The following is a 23,411-nucleotide window of genomic DNA, read 5'->3' as shown; positions in this document are numbered from 1 at the left end:
CTAACGTTTCTAAAGCAAACACTGGTGTAAATGTATTCCTCTTTTTTTATGGAGAAGTATTTGTGGGGCGAGACATAAATGTTTATGGACCGGCGGAATTCCAACCGTGTTGTGGTATCTCATGTTATTGTGAATGATGTGCTGATATCCAAATCAATTGTCGTCAATATATGTTTTCTCCCTCAGAAATCCATCCAGCGCGAAGAACCCAGGTCATATTGGCGGACTGTTCCATGGATTCAGTGGTTCTAAGCCAGGACTCTCGACTTCCTATACAGGCACAACTGAAACAGGAAATCACTTTACAAACAAAGCCAGCAAATACAGAGACCTCCTCCAAGCAGGGCATGGTCACCCCCAGCACAAAGGATTATAAGGCCATCATCTCAACCACCAAAGAATCAAGTACTTTATCAGTTCCGCTCACGGACCAATCAATGGAAGTCTCACTGTCCCAGCCTTTGTGTCTGGATGTAGCCATGGCTTCTTTTTTGGAAAGTACTCCAAAAGACCTTAAGGACAGGAGGGGGGGCAGTTTTCATCAGTCCTCAGTGCAGCTTGGCCGTGCGTCAGAGAACAAGCTACATCTTTCATTTCCCATCCTATCCGTGGAGGAGAAACCACTCAAGACTACTGTAGAGCAGTTGGCAGAGATGGTTGTAGCTCCTTGCCATTCTTTTTCAGTACCCCGGGGCATAGCGTCTCGGGAAACACCTATGACGTTTGGCGACCACGGCATTTTAATACCCACCACCACCCTTATACCACTTACCCCGAAGATTGGAATGGGAAAGCCAGCCATCACCAAGAGGAAGTTCTCTCCTGGGAGGCCACGAGTCAAACAGGTTGGAATTTGTTTTTGTATCACAAAACACTGACTTTTTTATTTTTACAATTATTTGGTATAGAAAACCTTATGATTTGTGCCTTCTAAACTCTACTATATGACGGTAGTTACAAGAGTCTGCTGTGACTTTGTTTGTTGATGCCGACTTTACTGTTAAAGGTTGTGAATGATCCTACTTCAAACCGTCCTTAGTCCAGTTTGTGAGAACATTATGTGAAAAACAAAAAAGGATGGAGAACAGCATGGAGAAGGATGCTGTCACATCACTTTTTGTCCATTTATATGACAAAACGTTGACCCAAACTCTTCACCAACCAACTCCCAACTTCATCAATCTGTGCATTTCATGTCCACATTACAAACATCTAGGCACCTTGTTGCTTAGAGATGAAAAGGGAAAGTTTGTAGTCCCTAATAACCACTACTTTCATTATCATGTACCAGTTTTTTCCTCATCCATGTAGTTGCTTGCTTGAAGAGTAGCGCTAATATCAGTGCAACTATGGCATTAGGACTGAATAATAACAGACTTAGCATTGGGAATGAATGATGCTGGTGATGACAGATGCACTGTATCCAATAGATATTAGTGATGGGCATTGTTGATTAATTGAGGCAATATGAGGTGCAGTACTTTGCTGCAATTACCAGAGGTGCTGTTGATTATTCAGATGTTTTACCAATATTGGTCATTTTGTCAAATGCCCAACCATAGTGGATAAATATCTCAAACAAATGTGTTAGTCTAAAATCTACCTCATGTCTTTTATCAGATTAGCATGTTTGTGTGCGGTGCCCTGCTGACACCACCCCTTCTTTTTTGTAAAAGTAAAACTATTATTTCAAGGCTTCTTTCTTGCCACAATGCCTTAAATGCATGAATGACAGTTAACAGTTTGGCTTTGCATCTGTACTTAAAAAAAACTTCAACGTGCATGGAAACACGAATTAATCGCTTTAACACAGCAGTCCTAACAGCCTTAAATTTGCACATAAACCTTTGAATAGATAATGAATAATTATAACACATTAGAAACTCACAACATCTCACTCTAACATCATTCTTTTGTACATTTTGTTTCTTTGCTGGCTTTGTTTTTACGTTGCTGCATTTTGTCGCCCTCCTCCTACCCTCTCTCTCTCTCACTCTCTCACCTCCCCTCCCCTGCCTTAGGGTGCATGGAGCCCCCATAGCAGTGTGAGTTCCCCCTTGTCCTGGTCCCCAGACCAGCCAGACGGGTGGGATGTCCCAAAGACCAGGCACTACCCTGGCAGCCCCGGCTGGAGCATCAGAGTGGTAAATACCGTAGCTCACCAGATGATTTCCTGGTTACTGTAGTGACGCACACTCCCTGAGTGTTACTGAATGTCACTATCGTCTATATGATTTCCTACGTTAATTTCCAACATTTTGCTGAAAGGCAGCGACTCGGGGGGCCAATGGAAATGCAAACACTAAATACAATAAGTAAAAAGCCTTTTGGGTTTGGAGGGGCCATTACAGTTCCATGTAATGGACTTTAAGACGTTTTACAGTTTTGACAGTAGTATTTAGTGATCATTGTTTTATGGCCCATCCTTTTTGTCAGACAACTATTAGTCTTATTACGATTTTTAAATGTCCTAATTCTTTACCTGAACTGCAATGAAAGCGGGGTGTTAATTAGAAGCAGGTGGCTCATTAGAGAGAGACTGTTCTTGCTAAAATGTCTTGGAAGTAGGTGGTAATTAGAGAGAGACTGTTCTTGCTAAAATGTCAAAACACTAATACCTTCTTTATTTACTTCAATGGTTTGGAGTGCACGAGAAAGTGAAGAAGAAAGTGTTGCTCTCTTTGACCATGGTCATTAACGAACCGGTATATTGCTCAACACACCAGCAACAGAACCAATTTTGTAACCGTGTTGTTGAGTTCATTGTAAATAACAGTGTGGCAAGCGTAGAACCAATGTTGTAACCGTGTTGTTAAGTTCATTGTAAACAACAGTGTGGCAAGAGTCAAACCAATGTTCTACACGTGTTGTTGAATTAATTGTAAACAACAGTGTGGCAAGTGTCAAACCAATGTTCCAAACGTGTTGTTGAGTTCATTGTAAACAACAGTGTGGCAAGTGTAAAACCAATGTTGTAACCGTGTTGTTGAGTTCATTGTAAACAACAGTGTGGGAAGTGTAGAACCAATGTTCTAAACGTGTTGTTGACTTCATTGTAAACAACAGTGTGGCAAGTGTAGAACCAATGTTGTGACCGTATTGTTGAGTTCATTGTAAACAACAGTATGGCAAATGTAAAACAAATGTTGTAACCGTGTTGTTGAGTTCATTGTAAACAAGTTTGGCAAGTGTAGAACCAATGTTATAACCGTGTTGAGTTCATTGTTAACAACAGTGTGGCAAGTTTAGAAGCAATATTGTAAACGTGTTGTTGAGTTCATTGTAAACAACAGTGTGGCAAGTGTAGAACCAATGTTGTAACTTAGTTGTTGAGGTCATTATAAACAACGGTACGGCAAGTGTAGAACCAATGTTGTAACTAGGTTGTTGAGGTCATTATAAACAACAAGTGTAGAACCAATGTTGTAACTGTGTTGTTGAGTTCATTGTAAACAACAGTGTGGCAAGTGTCAAACTAATGTTGTAACTATGCTGTTGAGGTCATTATAAACAACAGTGTGGCAAGTGTAGAACAAATGTTGTGACCGTGTTGTTGAGTTCATTGTAAACAACAGTATGGCAAGTGTAGAACAAATGTTGTAAACGTGTTGTTGAGTTCATTGTAAACAACAGTATGGCAAGTGTAGAACAAATGTTATAACCGTGTTGAGTTCATTGTTAACAACAGTGTGGCAAGTTTAAAAGCAATATTGTAAACATATTGTTGAGTTCATTGTAAACAACAGTGTGGCAAGTGTAGAACCAATGTTGTAACTTGGTTGTTGAGGTCATTATAAACAACAGTATGGCAAGTGTAGAACCAATGTTGTAACTGTGTTGTTGAGTTCATTGTAAACAACAGTGTGGCAAGTGTCAAAACAATGTTGTAACTATGCTATTGAGGTCATTATAAACAACAGTGTGACAAGTGTCAAACCAATGTTCTAAACGTGTTGTTGACTTCATTGTAAACAGCAGTGTGGCAAGTGTAAAACCAATGTTGTAACCGTGTTGTTGAGTTCATTTATCATTTATCATTTATTGTAAACAACAGTGTGGCAAGTGTAAAACCAATGATGTAACCGTGTTGTTTAGTTAATTGTAAACAACAGTGTGGCAAGTGTAGAGCCAATGTTCTAAACGTGTTGTTGAGTTAATTGTAAACAACAGTATGGCAAGTGTAGAACCAATGTTGTAACCGTGTTGTTGAGTTCATTGTAAACAACAGTGTGGCAAGTGTAAAACCAATGTTCGAAATGTGTTGTTGACTTCTTTGTAAACAACAGTATGGCAAGTGTAAAACCAATTTTGTAACCGTGTTGTTGAGTTCATTGTAAAAAACAGTGTGGCAAGTGTAAAACCAATGATGTAACCGTGTTGTTTAGTAAATTGTAAACAACATTGTGGCAAGTGTAGAGCCAATGTTGTAACCGTGTTGTTGAGTTAATTGTAAACAACAGTATGGCAAGTGTAGAACCAATGTTGTAATCGTGTTGTTGAGTTCATTGTAAACAACAGTGTGGCAAGTGTAAAACCAATGTTCTAAACGTGTTGTTGAGTTCATTGTAAACAGCAGTGTGGCAAGTGTAGAACCAATATTGTAAACGTGTTGTTGAGTTCATTGTAAACAACAGTATGGCAAGTGTAAAACCAATGTTGTAAACGTGTTGAGTTCATTGTAATTAACAGTGTAGCAAGTGTAGAGCCAATGTTGTAACCGTGTTGTTGAGTTCATTGTAAACAACAGTGTGGCAAGTGTTGAACCAGTGTTGTAACCATGTTATTGAGGTCATTGTAAACAACAGTGTGGCAAGTGTAGAACCAATGTTGTAACTATGTTGTTGAAGTCATTGTAAACAACAGTATGGCAAGTGTAGAACAAATGTTGTAACCGTGTTGAGTTCATTGCAAACAACAGTATGGCAAGTGGAGAACCAATGTTGCAACTATGTTGTTGAGGTCATTGTAAACAACAGTATGGCAAGTGTAGAACAAATGTTGTAACCGTGTTGTTGAGTTCATTGTAAACAACAGTATGGCAAGTGTAGAACCAATGTTGTAACCGTGTTGAGTTCATTGTAAACAACAGTGTGGCAAGTGACACATGAGTTTTACACCAACAGCTGAGAAGCCAAACTAATATTTTAAAGTGCAAGTAGATGATGATGTATGCTGACCACTCATGATACTTCAAATGCAGTTACTGGCTTTGTTTAGAGTTACTAAAAACTACATCAGGAGGTTGCCTGCAGTCACACATGTTAGTTTTTGGAACCGTCGCTAAAAGACCATGGCGCTTTGTTTTATTTTTTTGCTTTTGTAAACTGCGCACGAGTTGATTAAAAGCAACTCTAATTAATTGTTGGGTTATTTACAACATTTTTTTTCATCTGATTTAGTCAATTGTCTTTAGATGCTAGATCCTTGTGTGTTTATTTTTTGACTCAAATCCAGCTTGGCTTGACCATATAGTATTGAAAGTCTGTCAGAGGTACAGTGGAGCGGACGAGTGTTGGGATTGAAGCAAGTTGTGGAGTAAAAGGTTTATAAGGCAGCCATTGGAAGTTTTGAAATAATTTACATTAAATCTGCCAGACCTATTGTAAAACTTTCATTTCTACAATATATTTATTTTACTTTCTACCGAACACTATACAACATCATTATTCTCTCATATTGCAGACTGTCCAGGCATATTTGTCTAAGTCTATTCAGGATTGAGTGTTATATGCAAGTTAGCACCTGGAATTTACCGACATGCACAAACCTAATATCACTGCAACAAGCATTAAAACTATTCCACTGTTTCAGCAATTTTACCTTGCATCTTTGGAGTGAAGGGCCCTAGATGCCAGTTGTGTAGTGGTTCACATACCTGAATTTGCTCCTGGCATGGTTCAATTCCTGCTCCGTGTGCTTCACTGGTGATCCTTTCAGGGTGTAGTCAGCAAGGATAGCTAACATGGTTGTTCCCACACCCGCAGTGGGTCAATATCCGCCTCACACTCGTATTTGTGTGTGATTGTTTCCTGATTGTTACCTTGCCTACACAGGGTCGAGGCTCAGGCTTCCCGGGAAGGCGGAGGCCAAGAGGGGCCGGCTTGTCGGGTCGAGCTGGACGCGGCAGGGCCAGGGGCAAGAGTGGAGTTTGTCCGAGCATCATTAGCCCTGGGGTATGTGGTCTTGAATAAATGATATTATAAGTCGTAACCAATGTCATCCTTGTGTCACCAAGATTTCACATTTCATAATATCCCTCAAAACCTCTGTTGTGAATAATCATACCTTCTGTGAACTGGCATTTACCAAGGTTTGTGTGTATACTGGTGGGCTACAAAAACATGTAATTTTTTCCACAATAGATCACCACAATAGAAACGCCGTACCCAATCAAGGAGGATGAGGAGAACGCAATGCACAATACAGTTGTCATATTTTCCAGCAATGACAGTTTCACACTCAAGCAGGTTTTGTAACATACCCTTTACCTATTGTATACATTCCTGATAGCATTACACGACATTACATTATTGAAAACGTCACTTTTTTTTCTAGCTCTAGCTTTCTCAGTTCTTCATTCAAAGAAATGGGCTTTCTTCCCTGCAGGACATGTGCGTGGTGTGTGGGAGTTTTGGCCTTGGTGCAGAAGGCCGCCTTTTAGCCTGTGCTCAGTGTGGCCAGTGCTATCATCCGTTTTGTGTCGGCATAAAGGTGTGCACTATATTGTACTTCACGCACTATATACAAAACCCAAAACCAGTAAAGTTGGCATGTTGTGTAAATCGTAAATAAAAACAGAATACAATGATTTGCAAATCCTTTTCAACCTATATTCGATTGAATAGACTGCAAAGACAAGATACTTAACGTTCGAACTGAGAAACTTAATCTTTTGCAAATATTAGCTCATTTAGAATTTGATGCCTGCAACATGTTTCAAAAAAGCTTGCACAAGTGGTAAAAAATACTGAGAAAGTTGAGGAATGCTCATCAAACACGTATTTGGAAAATCCAACAGGTGAACAGGCTAATTGGGAACAGGTGAGTGCCATGATTGGTTATAAAAGCAGCTTCCATGAAATGCTCAGTCATTCACAAACAAGGATGGGGAGAGGGTCACCACTTTGTGAACAAATGCGTGATCAAATTGTCCGACAGTTTAAGAACAACATTTCTCAACGAGCTATTGCAATGAATTTAGGGATTTCACCATCTACGGTACGTAATATCATCAAAAGGTTCAGAGAATCTGGAGAAATCACTGCACGTAAGTAGCAAGGCTGAAAACCAACATTGAATGCCCGTGACCTTTGATCTCTCAGGAGGTACTGCATCAAAAACTTACATCAGTGTGTAAAGTGAAATGTGCTCAGGAACACTTCAGAAACCCACTGTCAGTACCTACAGTTGGTCACTACTTCTGTAAGAGCAAGTTAAAACTCTACTATGCAAAGCGAAAGCCATTTATCAACAACACCCAGAAACGCCGCCGGCTTTGGTGGGCCCGAGCTCATTTAAGATGGACTGATGCAAAGTGTAAAAGTGTTATGTGGTCTGACGAGTCCACATTTCAAATTGTTTTTGGAAACTGGACGTCGTGTTCTCCGGAACAAAGAAGAAAAGAACCGTCCGGGCTGTTATAGGCGCAAAGTTCAAAAGCCAGCATCTGTGATGGTATGGGGGTGTATTAGTGCCCAAGGCATGGGTAACTTACACATCTGTGGTACACACAGGTTTTGGAGCAACATATGTTGCCATCCAAGCAACGTTATCATGGACGCCGCTGCTCATCTCAGCAAGACAATGCCAAGCCACGTGTTACAACAGTGTGCCTTTGTAGTAAAAGAGTGCGGGTACTAGACTGGCCTGTCTGCAGTCCAGACCTGTCTCCCATTGAAATGTGTGGCGCAATATGAAGCCTAAAATACCACAAAGGAGACCCCAGTTGTACAACTTAACCTGTACATCAAGCAAGAATGGGAAAGAATTCCACCTGAAAAGCTTAAAAAATCGGTCTCCTCAGTTCCAAAAAAGTGGTGAAAATGCCCCTGTGCCAACTTTTTTGCAATGTGTTGCTGCATTAAATTCTAAGTTAATAATTGTTTGCAAAACAAAATTAAGTTTCTCAATTCCAACATTAAACATCTTGTCTTTGCAGTCTATTCAATTGAATATAAGGATTTGCAAATCATTGTGTTCTGTATTTAATTTAAGAATTACACAATGTGCCAACTTCACTGGTTTTTGGTTTTGTGTATGTAAAAAGGATGAACCTTGACGTTAAATGCAACATTGCATTCACAAACGTCTAATCACATCTCTCCTCAGATCACCAAAGTGGTCCTCAGTAAAGGCTGGCGTTGTCTGGAGTGCACAGTGTGTGAGGCCTGCGGCCAGGCCACCGACCCTGGCCGCTTGCTGTTGTGTGACGACTGCGACATCAGTTATCACACCTACTGCCTGGACCCGCCTTTACAGAACGTACCAAAAGACAGCTGGAAGTGCAAATGGCAAGTCATGTCGATACTGTCACAAAGTACGCCTGAAGTCCTCTATGAAGTGAACCCGGTAAGAATGACCTCTGTCGTCCTCATCTCCTGCAGGTGTGTGTCGTGTACGCAGTGTGGCGCCACCACTCCCGGTCTGAGGTGTGAGTGGCAGAATAATTACACCCAGTGTGCTCCCTGCGCCAGCCTGTCAGCATGCCCCGTTTGCCAAGTCCTCTACAGTGAGGGTACCATCATTGTCCAGTGCAGACAATGTGACAGGTGTGCAGTGTTATTTCTGAAAGTCGCCGCGATATAACGGGACACTTTCTAAACCCTTTTCTCCATCCACAGGTGGTTTCATGCTTCTTGTCAAGGTCTGCATTCAGAGGAAGATGTTGAGAGAGCTGCAGACAACTGCTTTGATTGCACAATGTGCCAAAACTTCAACACCACAAAAGGTACAAGCAGTCCTGTACTGTCACTGTACCGGGAATCGACTTTGCCTGTGACCTTATGAACAGTTTAATGGTCTTTTGTTTGTTCTGCAGTTGTGACTAAAAGCAGAGACACCATTGAGCCGGCTGTCATGACACAGATTGTCACCAAAGCAAGAGAAATGGGTAAGTTAAGTAATAAATAAATTGACATACCAGAGGTCCTCAGTTGCCAAATGATGGCAATAAGTCAGAACTTGTGCTTAAATTATACCTGAATTAACACCTAAGTCACTCACACTGTACACAGAACACATGAGGATTAATGATATACAGTAGTAAGATAGAATATTTAATAAAAAAGAGAATACGTTTTTATCCTTGCGGTTGGCTTGCACACTGTAAGAGTGTTTCACACTAGGGAGACATAATGAAGGGGAAAAAGACTGCTAGACTGTTGCCCTTTCTCATGTAGTGACGTGCGTGTATGTATTCCTCCACCCACATATTCCTCCACCATGAGCATTTAACTCAAACCTGGGCAAAATACAGCCCGCGGGACACATGCGGCCCGTTTTGATTTTCAATCCGGCCCGCCGGACGGTCTACATAATTTTTTTAGACCTCCATCCATCCATCCATTTTCTAATGCTTGTCCCGTTTGAGGTCGCGGGGGGTGCTGGAGCCAACTCCGCTGCATTCGGACAGAAGACATTTAACATCAAAACTGCCACGGTTATTATGATGTGCAGTGCTGTTTTTAAATTAATGTAAGTCTTGAACTAAAGAAAGTATTTCAATGGTTGAAATCTGCGCTTTTGAGTGTTATAGGAGTTATTACGGTAATCTATGTCACAGCAGCTCAGACCAGGAACAAAGCAGAGTGGGCAGGGTTTGTTTTCAGAGCAGCCAGCCCAAAACGCATGTGTCAGGAACAGATGTAGAAGCAGATTTTTACAACAAATGTATGCATAAACGTGATAATATATCGTATTGTAGGTGTTTATTACCCTTTGCATTCATATTTTGCTGTTTGTTACATTTGTGTTGTGTTTTGCTTGATTGTAAAAGATACACAACTATCGAGGAGCTGGTCTGAGAAGTAAAAGAGGAGCGATGTTCATATGTTGTTAATATTCAGTGTTTTATTGTTCATAGTTAATATTGTAAATCCCACTCTCTTAATCTAACTTGAAAATCCCATTTTGGTTTTTTTGTGTGGTCTGTCATAACGTTTTTATAATTCTATAGGACATTGTGACTTTTAGTATTAGTGTTCCTGGGGGGAAAAGGAGACCCAAACACACATACTATATAGCAGATTTTTACAGCTGAATGTGTTCATATCATTTATGCACACATACACTTTGGCCCCCCAGACACATTTTTTTCTCTCAATGTTGCCCCTGAGTCAAAATGTTTGCCCAACTCTGATTGAACTAGTTCTCATTTTTTGTACAGTAATAATTTATGCGAGGGCGTACATAACAAAATCTCGTAATACAAGGACCACCTGTTGAGTGGAACCTCTAAAGGCATTCCATGATGCAATTTGACTTCCATCCATCCATCCGTTTTCTACCGCTTGTCCTTCTTGGGGTCGCGTGGATGCTGGAGCCTATCCCAGTTTCATTCGGGCATAAGACAGCGTACACCCTGGACAAGTCACCACCTCATCGCAGGGCCAACACAGATACAATTATTTCAAACATGAAACAAATGACCACAGAAAATAATGTATTATACACACACTACATCACCATGACGACACACATGACATCCAGCACAGCCCGGATTGGACCTTTTCAAATTTAAAGTATTATCTTTTTTGTGGATTTCAATGACGTTTGGAAGTGTTACTGTAGGAAAACTTCATGTTCCATGATGTTCATACCAAGAAAAAGACGTCAAGGCAATGTCCACCTCCTAATGAACCACAGCTCTTCATTCACAACTTTTGCACTTGTCTCCTTTACGCAGAGTGGGTGTGTATAGAGTCTGAATGAAAGAATACAAATAAGAGAAACATGCGTAACTTTAAAAGGGAATTGCACTTTTTGGGAATTTGGCGTATCGTTCACAATCATTATGAGAGACAAAGGTTTTTTTTCATTTGCATTTTAACATGTAACAATTGTCTTGTTTTAGGTGGAAGCAATCAATTCTACCTCTAAATCGCTTTAAAAATGCATTCAAAAACCTTCACCAATACTTAATTTATGTTCCGTAACCTGTATCAAAAACCAAACTGTAGCGACATTTTTATTGTATGAGCGAACACTGAGGAGCTCTTTTTTTAGCGTAGTAACATATCGGCGTTCTACAGTATTAGCCATAGAAGCTAACTATGGCAAGAGATATGCTAGCTTCTACATCTGCACGAAATGCGTTTGAGTTTGTAATGCACAACACAATTCGATAAAACAGCAATCTGTAGTGACTGAAAAACATGAACAATCATATTACAGTATCTGTAAAGTATTAGCCCACATTTCATGTTTTGTTTGTACACAACTAGCCAGACAGCATATGCTGTCTGTAATGACACACGCATGACGTGCTGCATGTATTATAATCAATATATAAAGTGTAACTCACTCGATGGACAGTTGTCTTGTTTGGTCCAGCTGACCAGAGACGTTTTTTTCCGGTTAATTATGGGTAAGGACTTCATTTATGTCGAAATAGCTTGGCTTCAAGTTTCACATTTTGCAGCTTCGAGTCACTTTCACCTCACTCTCTCAGCTTCCGTCTGCTCCAACGCCTCACTCTTCCTCTGTACTTGCTTCAATAAGCAGTAGTTCATCCTCCATAAATTCAGATTCAAAAAGACAAGGTTGTGAATCCTCATTTGTCCAAAATAATCGTCTTCGTTGTTTGTTACTAAGTCTGCCATGATTGAAACATACAAGCGTTTTGTATCCAGAAGTAGGAACACATTGCTATGCAAACAGAAATAAATGTGTCGAAGAATTTGTTCCGGCATTGATTAAAATGATCAAAATACGGTAAATATTGTACATATTGCATATTGTTATGAACATGTCTGTTATTACATTATATGTATACTTGCAGTGTGTATATAAAAGGTTGCTGGAGGGTTTTGAAGTTGTTTCAGAGGGCTTTAAGGCTACAACGGTGACTCCCATCAGCCGCATCTTCCAAATGTTTTTTATCATCTTTAACATCCCCCCCAAAAAAGACGTGTGTTCTTGTCTCTCATAAAGTGCAGTTCCCCTTTAAGCGTGTAGCAAAACACTGATGTGTAAAAAGGAGAATAAGGCCTCTATAGAAGAAGAAGAATATTGTTCTAAATATTCTCCAGTTCATAAACTTACAATATCACACGCTTTTATTTCGTCAAAGTAGTACAGGACTGTCTCAGAAAATTAGAATATTGTGATAAAGTTCTTTATTTTCTGTAATGCAATTAAAAAAACAAAAATGTCATACATTCTGGATTCATTACACATCAACTGAAATATTGCAAGCCTTTTATTATTTTTAATATTGCTGATTATGGCATACAGCTTAAGAAAACTCAAAAATCCTATCTCAAAAAATGTGAATATTTCCTCAAACCGAGTAAAAAAAAAAAGATTTATAAAAAAACTAAATCAAACATTTGAAAATGTCAATTAATGCACTCAGTACTTGGTTGGGAATCCTTTTGCACGGATTACTGCATCAATGCGGCGTGGCATGGAGGCAATCAGCCTGTGGCATTGCTGACGTGTTATGGATGCCCAGGATGCTTCAATAGCGGCCTTTAGCTCATTTGCATTATTGGGTCTGGAGTTTTTCAGCTTCTTCTTCACAATACCCCACAAATTCTTTATGTGGTTCAGGTCAGGGGAGTTGGCAGGCTAATCGAGGACAGTAATGCCATGGTCAGTACACCAGTTACTGGTGGTTTTGGCACTGTGGGCAGGTGCCAGATCATGCTGGAAAATGAAATCATCATCTCCATAGAGCTTTTCAACAGATGGAAGCATGTAGTGCTCTAAAATCTCTTGGTACACAGCTTCATTGGCTCTGGACTTGATGAAACACAGTGGACCAACACCAGCAGCTGACATGGCTCCCCAAAAACCATTGCTGACTGTGGGAACTTCACACTGGATTTCAAGCAACTTGGATTTTGCTCCTCTCCAGCCTTCCTCCAGACTCTAGCGCCTTGACTTCCAAATTAAATACAAAACTTGCTTTCGTCTGAAAACAGGACTTAGACTTAGACTTAGACTTCCTTTTTATTGTCATTCAAATTTGAACTTTACAGTACAAATAAGAACGAAATTTCGTTACATAAGCTCATGGTAGTGCAGGATTAAAAAAAGCAATAAGGTGCATATATAAATAAATAAATAGGTTACTGTACAGATAAATCTATTGCACTTTTTACATGCGTCCACGTTTATGGATGTATGTTATATTGTCTTTTTTATTCCAGCAAGTTAATCCATTTTGGGGTGAGTTGAGGGGATCATTTAATTATGATGCTTTCAAGAGTCTTACGACCTGAGGGAAGAAGCTGTTACAGAACCTGGAGGTTCTCCTTCAGAGGCTGCGGAACCTCTCGGACCACTCCGCAACTGTCCAGTGCTTCTTTTCCATAGCCCAAGTCAGACGCTTCTAGAGATTTTAGAGCACTACATGCTTCCATCTGTTGAAAAGCTCTATGGAGATGATGATTTCATTTTCCAGCATGATCTGGCACCTGCCCACAGTGCCAAACCACCAGTAACTGATGTACTGACCATGGCATTACTGTCCTCGATTGGCCTGCCAACTCCCCTGACCTGAACCCCATAGAGAATGTGTGGGGTATTGTGAAGAAGAAGCTGAAAGACACCAGACCCAATAATGCAAATGAGCTAAAGGCCGCTATTGAAGCATCCTGGGCATCCATAACTCCTCAGCAATGCCACAGGCTGATTGCCTCCATGCCACGCAGCATTAATGCAGTAATCCATGCAAAAGGATTCCCAACCAAGTACTAAGTGCATTAATTGACATTTTCAAATGTTTGATTTTGTTTTGCTGTTATAAATTTTCTTTTTTTACTTGGTTTGAGGAAATATTCAAATTTTTTGAGATAGGATTTTTGAGTTTTCTTAAGCTGTATGCCATAATCAGCAATATTAAAATATTAAAAGGCTTGCAATATTTCAGTTGATGTGTAATGAATCCAGAATGTATGACATTTTTGCTTTTTTAATTGCATTACAGAAAATAAAGAACTTTATCACAATATTCTAATTATCTGAGACAGTCCTGTATATAAAATAATAACTGTGGGGCAATATTGCGGCTGTTTTTGATGCACTCCACTTAGCGATCAGCGGCTCTCTAAAATTCTCCCTTTGGCAAAATATACGTCAGAAAATGCACGACCAAAAACGTTTTACTTTTCTTTTGCCAAAATCCTCATTACCTTTGAACCAACAGTTATGTATGGAGAAATTATGACTTTGGTGAGAAGTATGTCAACTGTGGTGTCTGCCTCCAATGTGTTGTTTGTAATCACTGCATTACATATTTCTGTGCTTTTCTTTTGCTTTTATGAATATTTTCCATAGGTTTTGCTGTGGCAAGTCATGGCTTCCCGATTTCATTATTACCATATTACCTTGAATACTGAACTAATGCTGCTTTTTACTGAAATACATGAATTAAGTTTGGATTATTGGTGACACATGCAGAAAAGGTGCAATTTTGAAGCAACGTTTTGTCCAGTAAAGTGTATTCATTCACTGTTACTGAGAGTGCGATAAACTGTTGCTCTCCAGCCTTCCTAGGGAACCTTCACTTCCTATATTTTTCTTCTTTCTGGGTTGCGGCAATGCAATTGCTACCCACCTTTTTTGCAAGTGGCGCATCCCCATGCCGCAAAACAGGGCATGTTGTTTACATGGCAAACACTTTTTGATTAAAATAATGTATAATCAGGAAGTGCAGTGTGCTTAGCTGTGGTTTCAAACTGGTACGTAACATGACGCCTTGTTGTCACCAGTGGCTTTTGCCCAATCATTGAGGCAATCACTTGATACAGAGTTGCCCCTACTCTCTCAAAACATGACTCTGGTGTTTTTTGAACAATACTGCCACCCAGCAGTGCTTTGTAAGTATTACTACAAGCTTGTGATATTGTTTTAATTGTAATATTATTGTGTTGATTAGACGCAGGCTTTGCTCTTATGCACTTTATTTCATTTTTATGGTCATCATCAAGCTTTCTTTTTGGAATCAAAGTTACCCTCCTGTGATGGTCGCTTAATTATTTTCGATGCTCACTGTAATGAAGTCTCACCTCATTTTCTAGTGTCTCTTCTGGTTTTAATTTGATCCTCTTTTTTATTGACTTTTGAGGCATAATTTTAGGAGAAACATTCCTATTGATTCTATTTTTTTTTATTTTTTTTTTATAACATTCTGTCACAATAACTTGGGCTTTCTCAGATCTGTCAAGGACCTACACACAGGACGGTGTTTGTTTGACCGAGTCGGGACTTTGTCAGCTGCAGAGCTTGTCTGCCACCGCATCGCGTCGCAGGAAGCCCAAGCCCAAGCTAAAGCTAAAGATCATCAACCAGAACAGTGTGGCGGTCCTTCAGGCACCCTCAGACCTGCTCTCAGAGCATTCTCGTGACGAGGACATAGAAGACAACAGAGGTAATTGGCTTCACCCGCAAGCAGTCAAGTTTTCTGTTGACATAGTGGTATGTAATTTTTCTGTGAGATGATAAATAGAATCTCTGAATGATAATTTTTTTAATGATAATTAGTTTGAGTGAAACTATGCGATACCTCCACATTGGACCCTTGAGAGATAAGGAAAATGATCTGAGAGATTATATCAGGAAGCAGCCAGAGTGGAGTTAATGAGCAAATGAAATGGAAGTTGATTCCAATCAGGCTAATGTCCTTCCACTGAGTGGGGTTCAGATAGATTTGACCCCGCTGCTGTGTATGAGGGAGGCGGGCGTGGTAGCGGTGTTCTCTGCCGCTGGGCTGTCACTCATCATCAGTGTTCTCTTCGTCTAGCGGAGACAGAGCTCCTAGATTGCGAGGGGAAGTCTGACTCCAGCCCGGAGCGCGAGCCCGCAGAGGACGACTCCAAGGGGGTCGACAGCAGCAAGAAGAGGAAGAGGAAACCGTACCGGCCGGGTAGGGCACCTGATTGAAGGAGACAGCTCTTCTGAGGCGTAAAATGTGGCAGAACAAGCCTGATACGATGTCTGTAGCAAAGCACTGACATCTCTGATGGACAGAGGGCTCTATGTAGCATTTCTCAGCTGACAACAATGACTAGAGTGAAGCACTTCAGAGCCAGCATTATTAATGCATTAACCTCATATCTAAATGTTGACCACGGAATATGATATGTATCTTTTCAAGGCATTGGTGGGTTCATGGTCCGCCAGAGAAGCCGCCCAGGTCAAGGCCCAGGCAAGGCTAAACGAACCCTGTGCAGGAAGGATTCATCTGGCTCAGTGTCAGAATGTCACCTTGGAAAAGATGAGGGTGTGTGCAGCTTTGTATTATATGCTTACATACTTGTTAGGTAAAAGTGCTTTCAATTAACTGTTGTAATGAATGTTTTCGTTTTTAGGTGGGGCGTGGAACGAGACGCTCCCTAACACACCTATAGATGAGACGCCTCCTGGAGCAGAGGTTGCCGAAAAAATCAAAAAGCGCTACCGGAAGAAGAAAACCAAACTGGAAGAAGCCTTTCCCACTTACCTCCAGGTAAAGAGAGAGTCCATTAGTACCGTATTGTTTGGACCATAGGGCGCACTGCCGATGAGCGGGTCTATTCAGGTCTTTTTTCATACAAAAGGTGCACCGGATTATAAGGCGCATTAAAGGGGTCAAATTATAATTTTTTTTTTCTACATTTAAAGCACTACCTTGTGGTCCACATAACATGTAATGGTGGTTCTTTGGTCAAAATGTTGCATAGATGATGTTTTACAGATCATCTTCAAGTCACTTTCTGACAGTCGCTTCAGGATGCGCCGTTTTGTGAGGGAGTCTTATTTACGTGGCTCACCTTTGATAGCGTCTTCTCCCCGTCATCTTCGTTGTAGCGGTGTAGCGTGCAAGGACGGGAGTTAAAGAAGTGTCAAAAGATGGAGCTAACTGTTTTAATGACCTTCAGACTTTACTTAAATCAATAACGGAGCAGCATCTTCTCATCCGTGGCTCACTAGTGCAATAACAACGCTGGAAATGTGTCCCGTGAAAAACTGTCCGACCAAAACTCTCTAATAACTAAATTTCCTTGGGTGAATTATGTAAACTCACTACACTGGTAGTTTTTAGCGCTTTCATACCGAGATATAACTCAGAAATTTACGCTACCTTATATTAGAAATGGCAACAGCAGAGAGTGAACGCCCCATAACAAGAACATAGTGAAAAAGATTAAGCTTATTGATTACGGCATCGACACGGACTACAGTGGCGGACCTGCGCAAATTTTCAGGACCTATGCAGATCTCAAATACACATCAGCAGGTACCAGAAGGTAAGAAAAGTTGGTTTTGCATAATATTGTGAAACAAAACGGCAGATATTATGTCTGCTAATGGGTGCCATTTCTTGTAACTCTGACTACAGTAGTCGTAATGGACCGAAAATCCATCAAGCGGTGCGGCTTCAAAGTCATACTAAAACATTTTGACAGATTTTTGAGTGCCGTGTGTAATGTTCTTTATTTTCAATGGAACATTTAAAGTTTTGGTGTTGTTTACTAGCGTCATATTGCAGTCAACACGTATCTCTTATATACGACTACTAACTGATCATACGTATCATTACACCATGTACCAAATAAAATTGCTTTGAGGTCGGTAAGCACAACCAGAGTTATTCCGTACATTAGGCGCACCGGGTTATAAGGCGCACTGTCAATTTTTGAGAAAATAAAAGGATTTTAAGTGCGCCTTAAAGTCTGAAAAATACAGTACTGTTAATTCATGTTAAGGCAAGCACTTATTTTGCTTCGATAATCGCCGCATTTGCGTAGTTCATGCTCTGCATTTAAAATTTTTTGTTACATAAGCTAATTCAATTGCAAATATTATTTAATTATGCCTTGCGGTGTCCTTAGATTCCCACCTGTCTGAAAGGTATTTAATTTAAAATACATTGCCTGGAAACCACTTTCAGAACTTTGAAGCACATAGTCCCTTTGATAGCGTCTTCTCCCCGTCATCTTCGTTGTAGCGGTGTAGCGTGCAAGGACGGGAGTTAAAGAAGTGTCAAAAGATGGAGCTAACTGTTTTAATGACATTCAGACTTTACTTAAATCAATAACGGAGCAGCATCTTCTCATCCGTGGCTCACTAGTGCAATAACAACGCCGGAAATGTGTCTCGTGAAAAACTGTCCGACCAAAACTCTCTAATAACTAAAGTTCCTTGGGTGAATTATGTAAACTCACTACACTGTTAGTTTTTAGCGCTTTCATAGCGAGATATAACTCAGAAATTTACGCTACTTTATATTAGAAATGGCAACAGCAGAGAGTGAACGCCCCATAACAAGAACATAGTGAAAAAGATTAAGCTTATTGATTACGGCATCGACACAGACTACAGTGGCGGACCTGCGCAAATTTTCAGGACTTATGCAGATCTCAAATACACATCAGCAGGTACCAGAAGGTAAGAAAAGTTGGTTTTGCATAATATTGTGAAACAAAACGGCAGATATTATGTCTGCTAATGGGTGCCATTTTGCGGTACTTGTATCTCTGACTACAGTAGTCATAATGGACCGAAAATCCATCAAGCGGTGCGGCTTCAAAGTCATACTAAAACATTTTTGAGTGCCGTGTGTAATGTTCTTTATTTTCAATGGAACATTTAAAGTTTTGGTGTTTTATTCTAGCGTCATATTGCAGTCAACACGTATCTCTTATATACGACAACTAACTGATCATACTTATCATTACACTATGTACCAAATAAAATTGCTTTGAGGTCGGTAAGCACAACCAGAGTTATTCCGTACATTAGGCGCACCGCGTTATAAGGCGCACTGTCGATTTTTGAGAAAATGAAAGGATTTTAAGTGCGCCTTATAGTCTGAAAAATACAGTACTGTTAATTCATGTTAAGGCAAGCACTTATTTTGCTTCGATAATCGCCGCATTTGCGTAGTTCATGCTCTGCATTTAAAATTTTTGTCACATAAGCTAATTCAATTGCAAATATTATTTAATTATGCCTTCCGGTGTCCTAAGATTCCCTCCTGTCTGAAAGGTGTTTAATTTAAAATACATTGCCTGGAAACCACTTTCAGAACTTTGAAGCACATAGTCCCTTTGCAAAGTTTTTTTATACAGTCGCGATCAAAAGTTTACATACACTTGTAAAGAACATAATGTCATGGCTGTCTTGAGTTTCCAATAATTTCTACAACTCTTATTTTTTTGTGATAGAGTGATTGGAGCACATACTTGTTTGTCACAAAAAACATTCATGAAGTTTGGTTCTTTTATGAATTTATTATGGGTCTACTGAAAATGTGACCAAATCTGCTGGGTAAAAATTATACATACAGCAATGTTAATATTTGGTTACATGTCCCTTGGCAAGTTTCACTGCAATAAGGCGCTTTTGGTAGCCATCCATAAGCTTCTGGCAAGCTTTTGGTTGAATTTTTGACCACTCCTTTTGACAAAATTGGTGCAGCTCAGCTAAATTTGTTGGTTTTCTGACATGGACTTGTTTCTTCAACATTGTCCACACGTTTAAGTCAGGACTTTGGGAAGGCCATTCTAAAACCTTAATTCTGGCCTGGTTTAGCCATTCCTTTACCACTTTTGACGTGTGTTTGGGGTCATTGTCATGTTGGAACACCCAGCTGCGCCCAAGACCCAACCTCCGGGCTGATGATTTTAGGTTGTCCTGAAGAATTTGGAGGTAATTCTCCTTTTTCATTGTCCCATTTAAAGCACCAGTTCCATTGGCAGCAAAACAGGCCCAGAGCATGATACTACTACCACCATGCTTGACAGTGGGAATGTTCCTGGGATTAAAGGCTTCACCTCACCCCAGCTCAATTTTTGTTTCATCTGACATCACATGGACAAACATAAGACCTTCTGGAAGAAAGTTCTGTGATCAGATGAAACAAAAATTGAGCTGTTTGACCACAATACCCAGCAATATGTTTGGAGGAGAAAAGGTGAAACTTGCCAGAAGCTTGTAGATGGCTACTAAAAGCGCCTTGTTGCAGTGAAACTTGCCAAGGGACATGTAACCAAATATTAACATTGCTGTATGTATACTTTTGACCCAGCAGATTTGGTCACATTTTCAGTAGACCCATAATAAATTCATAAAAGAACCAAACTTCATGAATGTTTTTTGTGACCAACAAGTATGTGCTCTAATCACTCTATCACAAAAAAATAGGAGTTGTAGAAATGATTGGAAACTCAAGACAGCCATGACATTATGTTCTTTACAAGTGTATGTAAACTTTTGATCGTGACTGTATAAAGGCAGAAAGAGCTCTTGTATCATTCCCTTTAAATGGCCCCCTGTCTGGGTTGTGAAGTGACCAGGATAAAAAAGGCTTAAATGGAGACGACTTCAACGTTCCTTGTCTCAAGACAGTATCTCACTGTCACCTTGTGTTGGCCAAAACACAGATACGTGATGTGTAGAAAGCCACAGGCAGCTGTCAGTGCCGCTCTTTATCCCACCACAGCGGAAGAGGGCGGTGCTCTGTCAAACCTAAAGGTCCAACTCAGTCAAGCACATTGCATTAATTATTGAACCAGTAACACATTGGGCTTTTAATGTGTTGCTATGCAGCTGGGACTGCCACAGTTATGTGTCTTGTGGATGACGTTTGGGAATAAGTGGTTTGTGGGTACATAGGTGCTGACAAAAGTGAGGTCAGCTGCATTATTACTGTTGGTTTATGTTTTCATGGTCTTTGAGTGCATGTTTGAAGGATCTCTATGGAGAAGGTGTCTGTGCTATAATGATGTCAGGGGTGACGGATCTTGAAGAACTTGTCAACAAAGTGCTTTGCCTTGTCATGCTCAGGAGGCGTTTTTTGGAAAGGACCTCCTGGACAAAAGCAAGCAGAGCAGGCAACAAGGGGTGGAGTCGGGCTTACTTGAAGAAGGGCAAAGCCAAGTTGAGAGGAAGCGCCTTACCACCGGCTTCCTGGACTCGTCGTCAGACCCTCTGCTCAGTGCCCCTGCCGCATCCCACCCTAACAGACCAGTTGTAGCACGTACGTACAGTACTCCTGTATATGTCACTGCCAACCAGTGATCGTCATTTTACATCCGATTTAACTCAAATACTTGGGCATCTTGCAAAAATCTTGATGCTTGGCTGTTTTTAATATATTTTCATTTATTATTTGTTTTATATTATGTTGCTCCCACACTCACTCAACCACAATACAACTCTTTGTTTCAATAGTAATGCAATACTGCCCCTAGTTGTAGTACCATTTAAAACTAAACTTAACCCTGATTTCTTAATCCATCAATCCATTTTCTACCGCTTATCCCTTTCGCGGGATAAGCGGTCGCGGGGGGTGCTGGAGCCTATCTCAGTTGCAATCGGGCGGAAGGTGGACAAGTCGCCATCTTAATGCGTGTTTCAATTCCTACAAGCAACATAAAGGCAGCAAATTTTGATCTAAATTGCACCCCCAGCTAGTTGCTACCATTTATATTTCAAAATTCTACATGATTGCCCTTATTCAGTTATTTACAATTGATGATCTACGACGACTTCTTACATTTTTTTTTAGCACTCACATATATACAGTGGTACTTCAACTTACGAGCTCAATTGCTTCCACGACAGAGCACTAACTTAAAAAAATCAATCAATTCAATGCATGCTTTGCACCCACAAAACACCTCCCTTTTAACATGTAAATTGCCCTTTAAAAATAAAAACAAACATTTAGCTGAGAAATATTGTATAAAAAACATTACAGATATTGGGGACGGCGTGGCTCAGTTGTTAGATCGGCCATGCCAGCAACCTGTGGGTTCCTGGTTCGATCCCCTTTGCTAAGGACATATTTGCCAGGCCACAGTTACCAGGAACACCTACGTTCTGTAAAGGTGGGGCCAGGAGCAAGACACTTCACCCTTGCTCCTGATGGGTCGTGGTTAGGGCCTTGCATGGCTGCTTTTGCCATCAGCGTGTGAATATACCTTGAAGGTAGAAAAGCGCTATACAAGTAAAACCCATTTACCATTCATTAGGTATTATCAAAATCACCAGCTGCCTTACATTGAGCATGCTGGCAGGCTCTATCTAGTGGTACGCCAAAGAATCACTTAATGAAATACATAAAACACAGTGTTACTGTTTAAATTGTGTGTACAGTTACAGTGGCCAAAAATATGAAATAATCTTGATAAATAAAACCTCTGCCTTGTTTTTAATGAATGCTTGGGCCTACTATGCTACTGTATGTTCATGTTGGTTATGATAGTAGTACTTTGAAAGCTAAGTGTTTTCAAAAATGAAAAAGTTTGAGGATCTCTGTATTACTGCATATACACTTTTTTTTATATTCTATTTTAACTGTTTTATTGCCCTCCTTTTTCTGATGCTGTTATAGACACCTACATTTTCCTATGACAGGAATGAATTAAGCTTTCCGAATACAATAGATTGTACTACAAGTTGCTACTGTAGTTTAATGCAGTAATAATGTACCATATAATTTATATGCTTCTTCTTATCAGCACTGTTGTTTACACACACCATGGTTGAAAAACAAAGATAGCTGTAGGCTATTGCTAGCGAGGTAGACCAGATGTTTTTGGGCTGGGTTTATTTGATATTTACTAAACCCACCAGCAGTTGGTAGGCTCGTAACTCAAATTTATGCTCATAATTTTAAGTATAACAAAAAGCAGAGAGACCGCTCGTATCTCAAAATACTCGTAAGTTGAGGTAGCACTGTATCGCAAAGTACCAGGTTTTTTTGTTGTTGTTATATTCTATTGTTTTCCCACTCTCATCTCCCTTTATCATTGTCATCAATTATAATTTGTGACATTTGTTCTTTTTTTATTTCTTTTTTTTCTCCCCCCATTCACAGAGACTTCTGAGGAGCCATTAGTTGATCTAGCTGATGTTTTCAATACTGATGCAGACATCTTGGGAATGCTCGGAAAGTCAAGCGGAGACTCTGGTGCGTCTCTAATTCCATAGGCGCTTTGTAGGTGCTAGAGCCTCAAGTCCCAAATGTTAAAGGGAATCCTCAGTGTTCAGACAAGCTTTGTATGATATTAGAATCCCCATATACATGACCCTGCAGGCCACCATGTTGCATTGGCATGATATCGATAGTTGCACTAAATATGTAAAAAAAATATACATATATGTTGTGATTGTAGTACCACATTTATAAAGACTATATGTTGGTGTCTTTGATCAAATTTTCCATATTATACTATTTTCAACAATTCTATTGTCTT

At 40.1% G+C, this 23,411-nt stretch overlaps 1 protein-coding gene across 7 annotated transcripts in view; it reads left to right on the top strand.

Annotated features, from left to right (window-relative positions):
• Positions 1–23,411, top strand: part of kmt2cb (lysine (K)-specific methyltransferase 2Cb) — a 162,132-nt gene that overhangs the window by 99,570 nt on the left and 39,151 nt on the right. For 5 of the 7 annotated variants that reach the window (XM_061979481.1, XM_061979477.2, XM_061979478.1 and 2 more), the window contains 15 exons: positions 187–845; positions 2,022–2,144; positions 6,054–6,173; positions 6,363–6,467; positions 6,607–6,711; positions 8,329–8,510; positions 8,604–8,768; positions 8,841–8,947; positions 9,038–9,109; positions 15,383–15,595; positions 15,968–16,090; positions 16,322–16,447; positions 16,536–16,672; positions 20,995–21,187; positions 23,033–23,125. In XM_061979481.1, coding sequence (XP_061835465.1) covers positions 187–845; positions 2,022–2,144; positions 6,054–6,173; positions 6,363–6,467; positions 6,607–6,711; positions 8,329–8,510; positions 8,604–8,768; positions 8,841–8,947; positions 9,038–9,109; positions 15,383–15,595; positions 15,968–16,090; positions 16,322–16,447; positions 16,536–16,672; positions 20,995–21,187; positions 23,033–23,125 — 2,523 coding nt within the window. The remainder of the gene's footprint in view (positions 1–186; positions 846–2,021; positions 2,145–6,053; positions 6,174–6,362; positions 6,468–6,606; positions 6,712–8,328; positions 8,511–8,603; positions 8,769–8,840; positions 8,948–9,037; positions 9,110–15,382; positions 15,596–15,967; positions 16,091–16,321; positions 16,448–16,535; positions 16,673–20,994; positions 21,188–23,032; positions 23,126–23,411) is intronic. The other 2 variants (XM_061979479.1, XM_061979480.1) reach the window with 2 other exon arrangements.

The sequence above is a fragment of the Nerophis lumbriciformis genome, linkage group LG19 (genome assembly GCF_033978685.3).
Source record: "Nerophis lumbriciformis linkage group LG19, RoL_Nlum_v2.1, whole genome shotgun sequence".
Taxonomy (NCBI): Eukaryota; Metazoa; Chordata; class Actinopteri; order Syngnathiformes; family Syngnathidae; genus Nerophis; species Nerophis lumbriciformis.
Note: the sequence above shows the minus strand (reverse complement) of the source record. Positions and strands in the feature narration are given on the sequence as shown.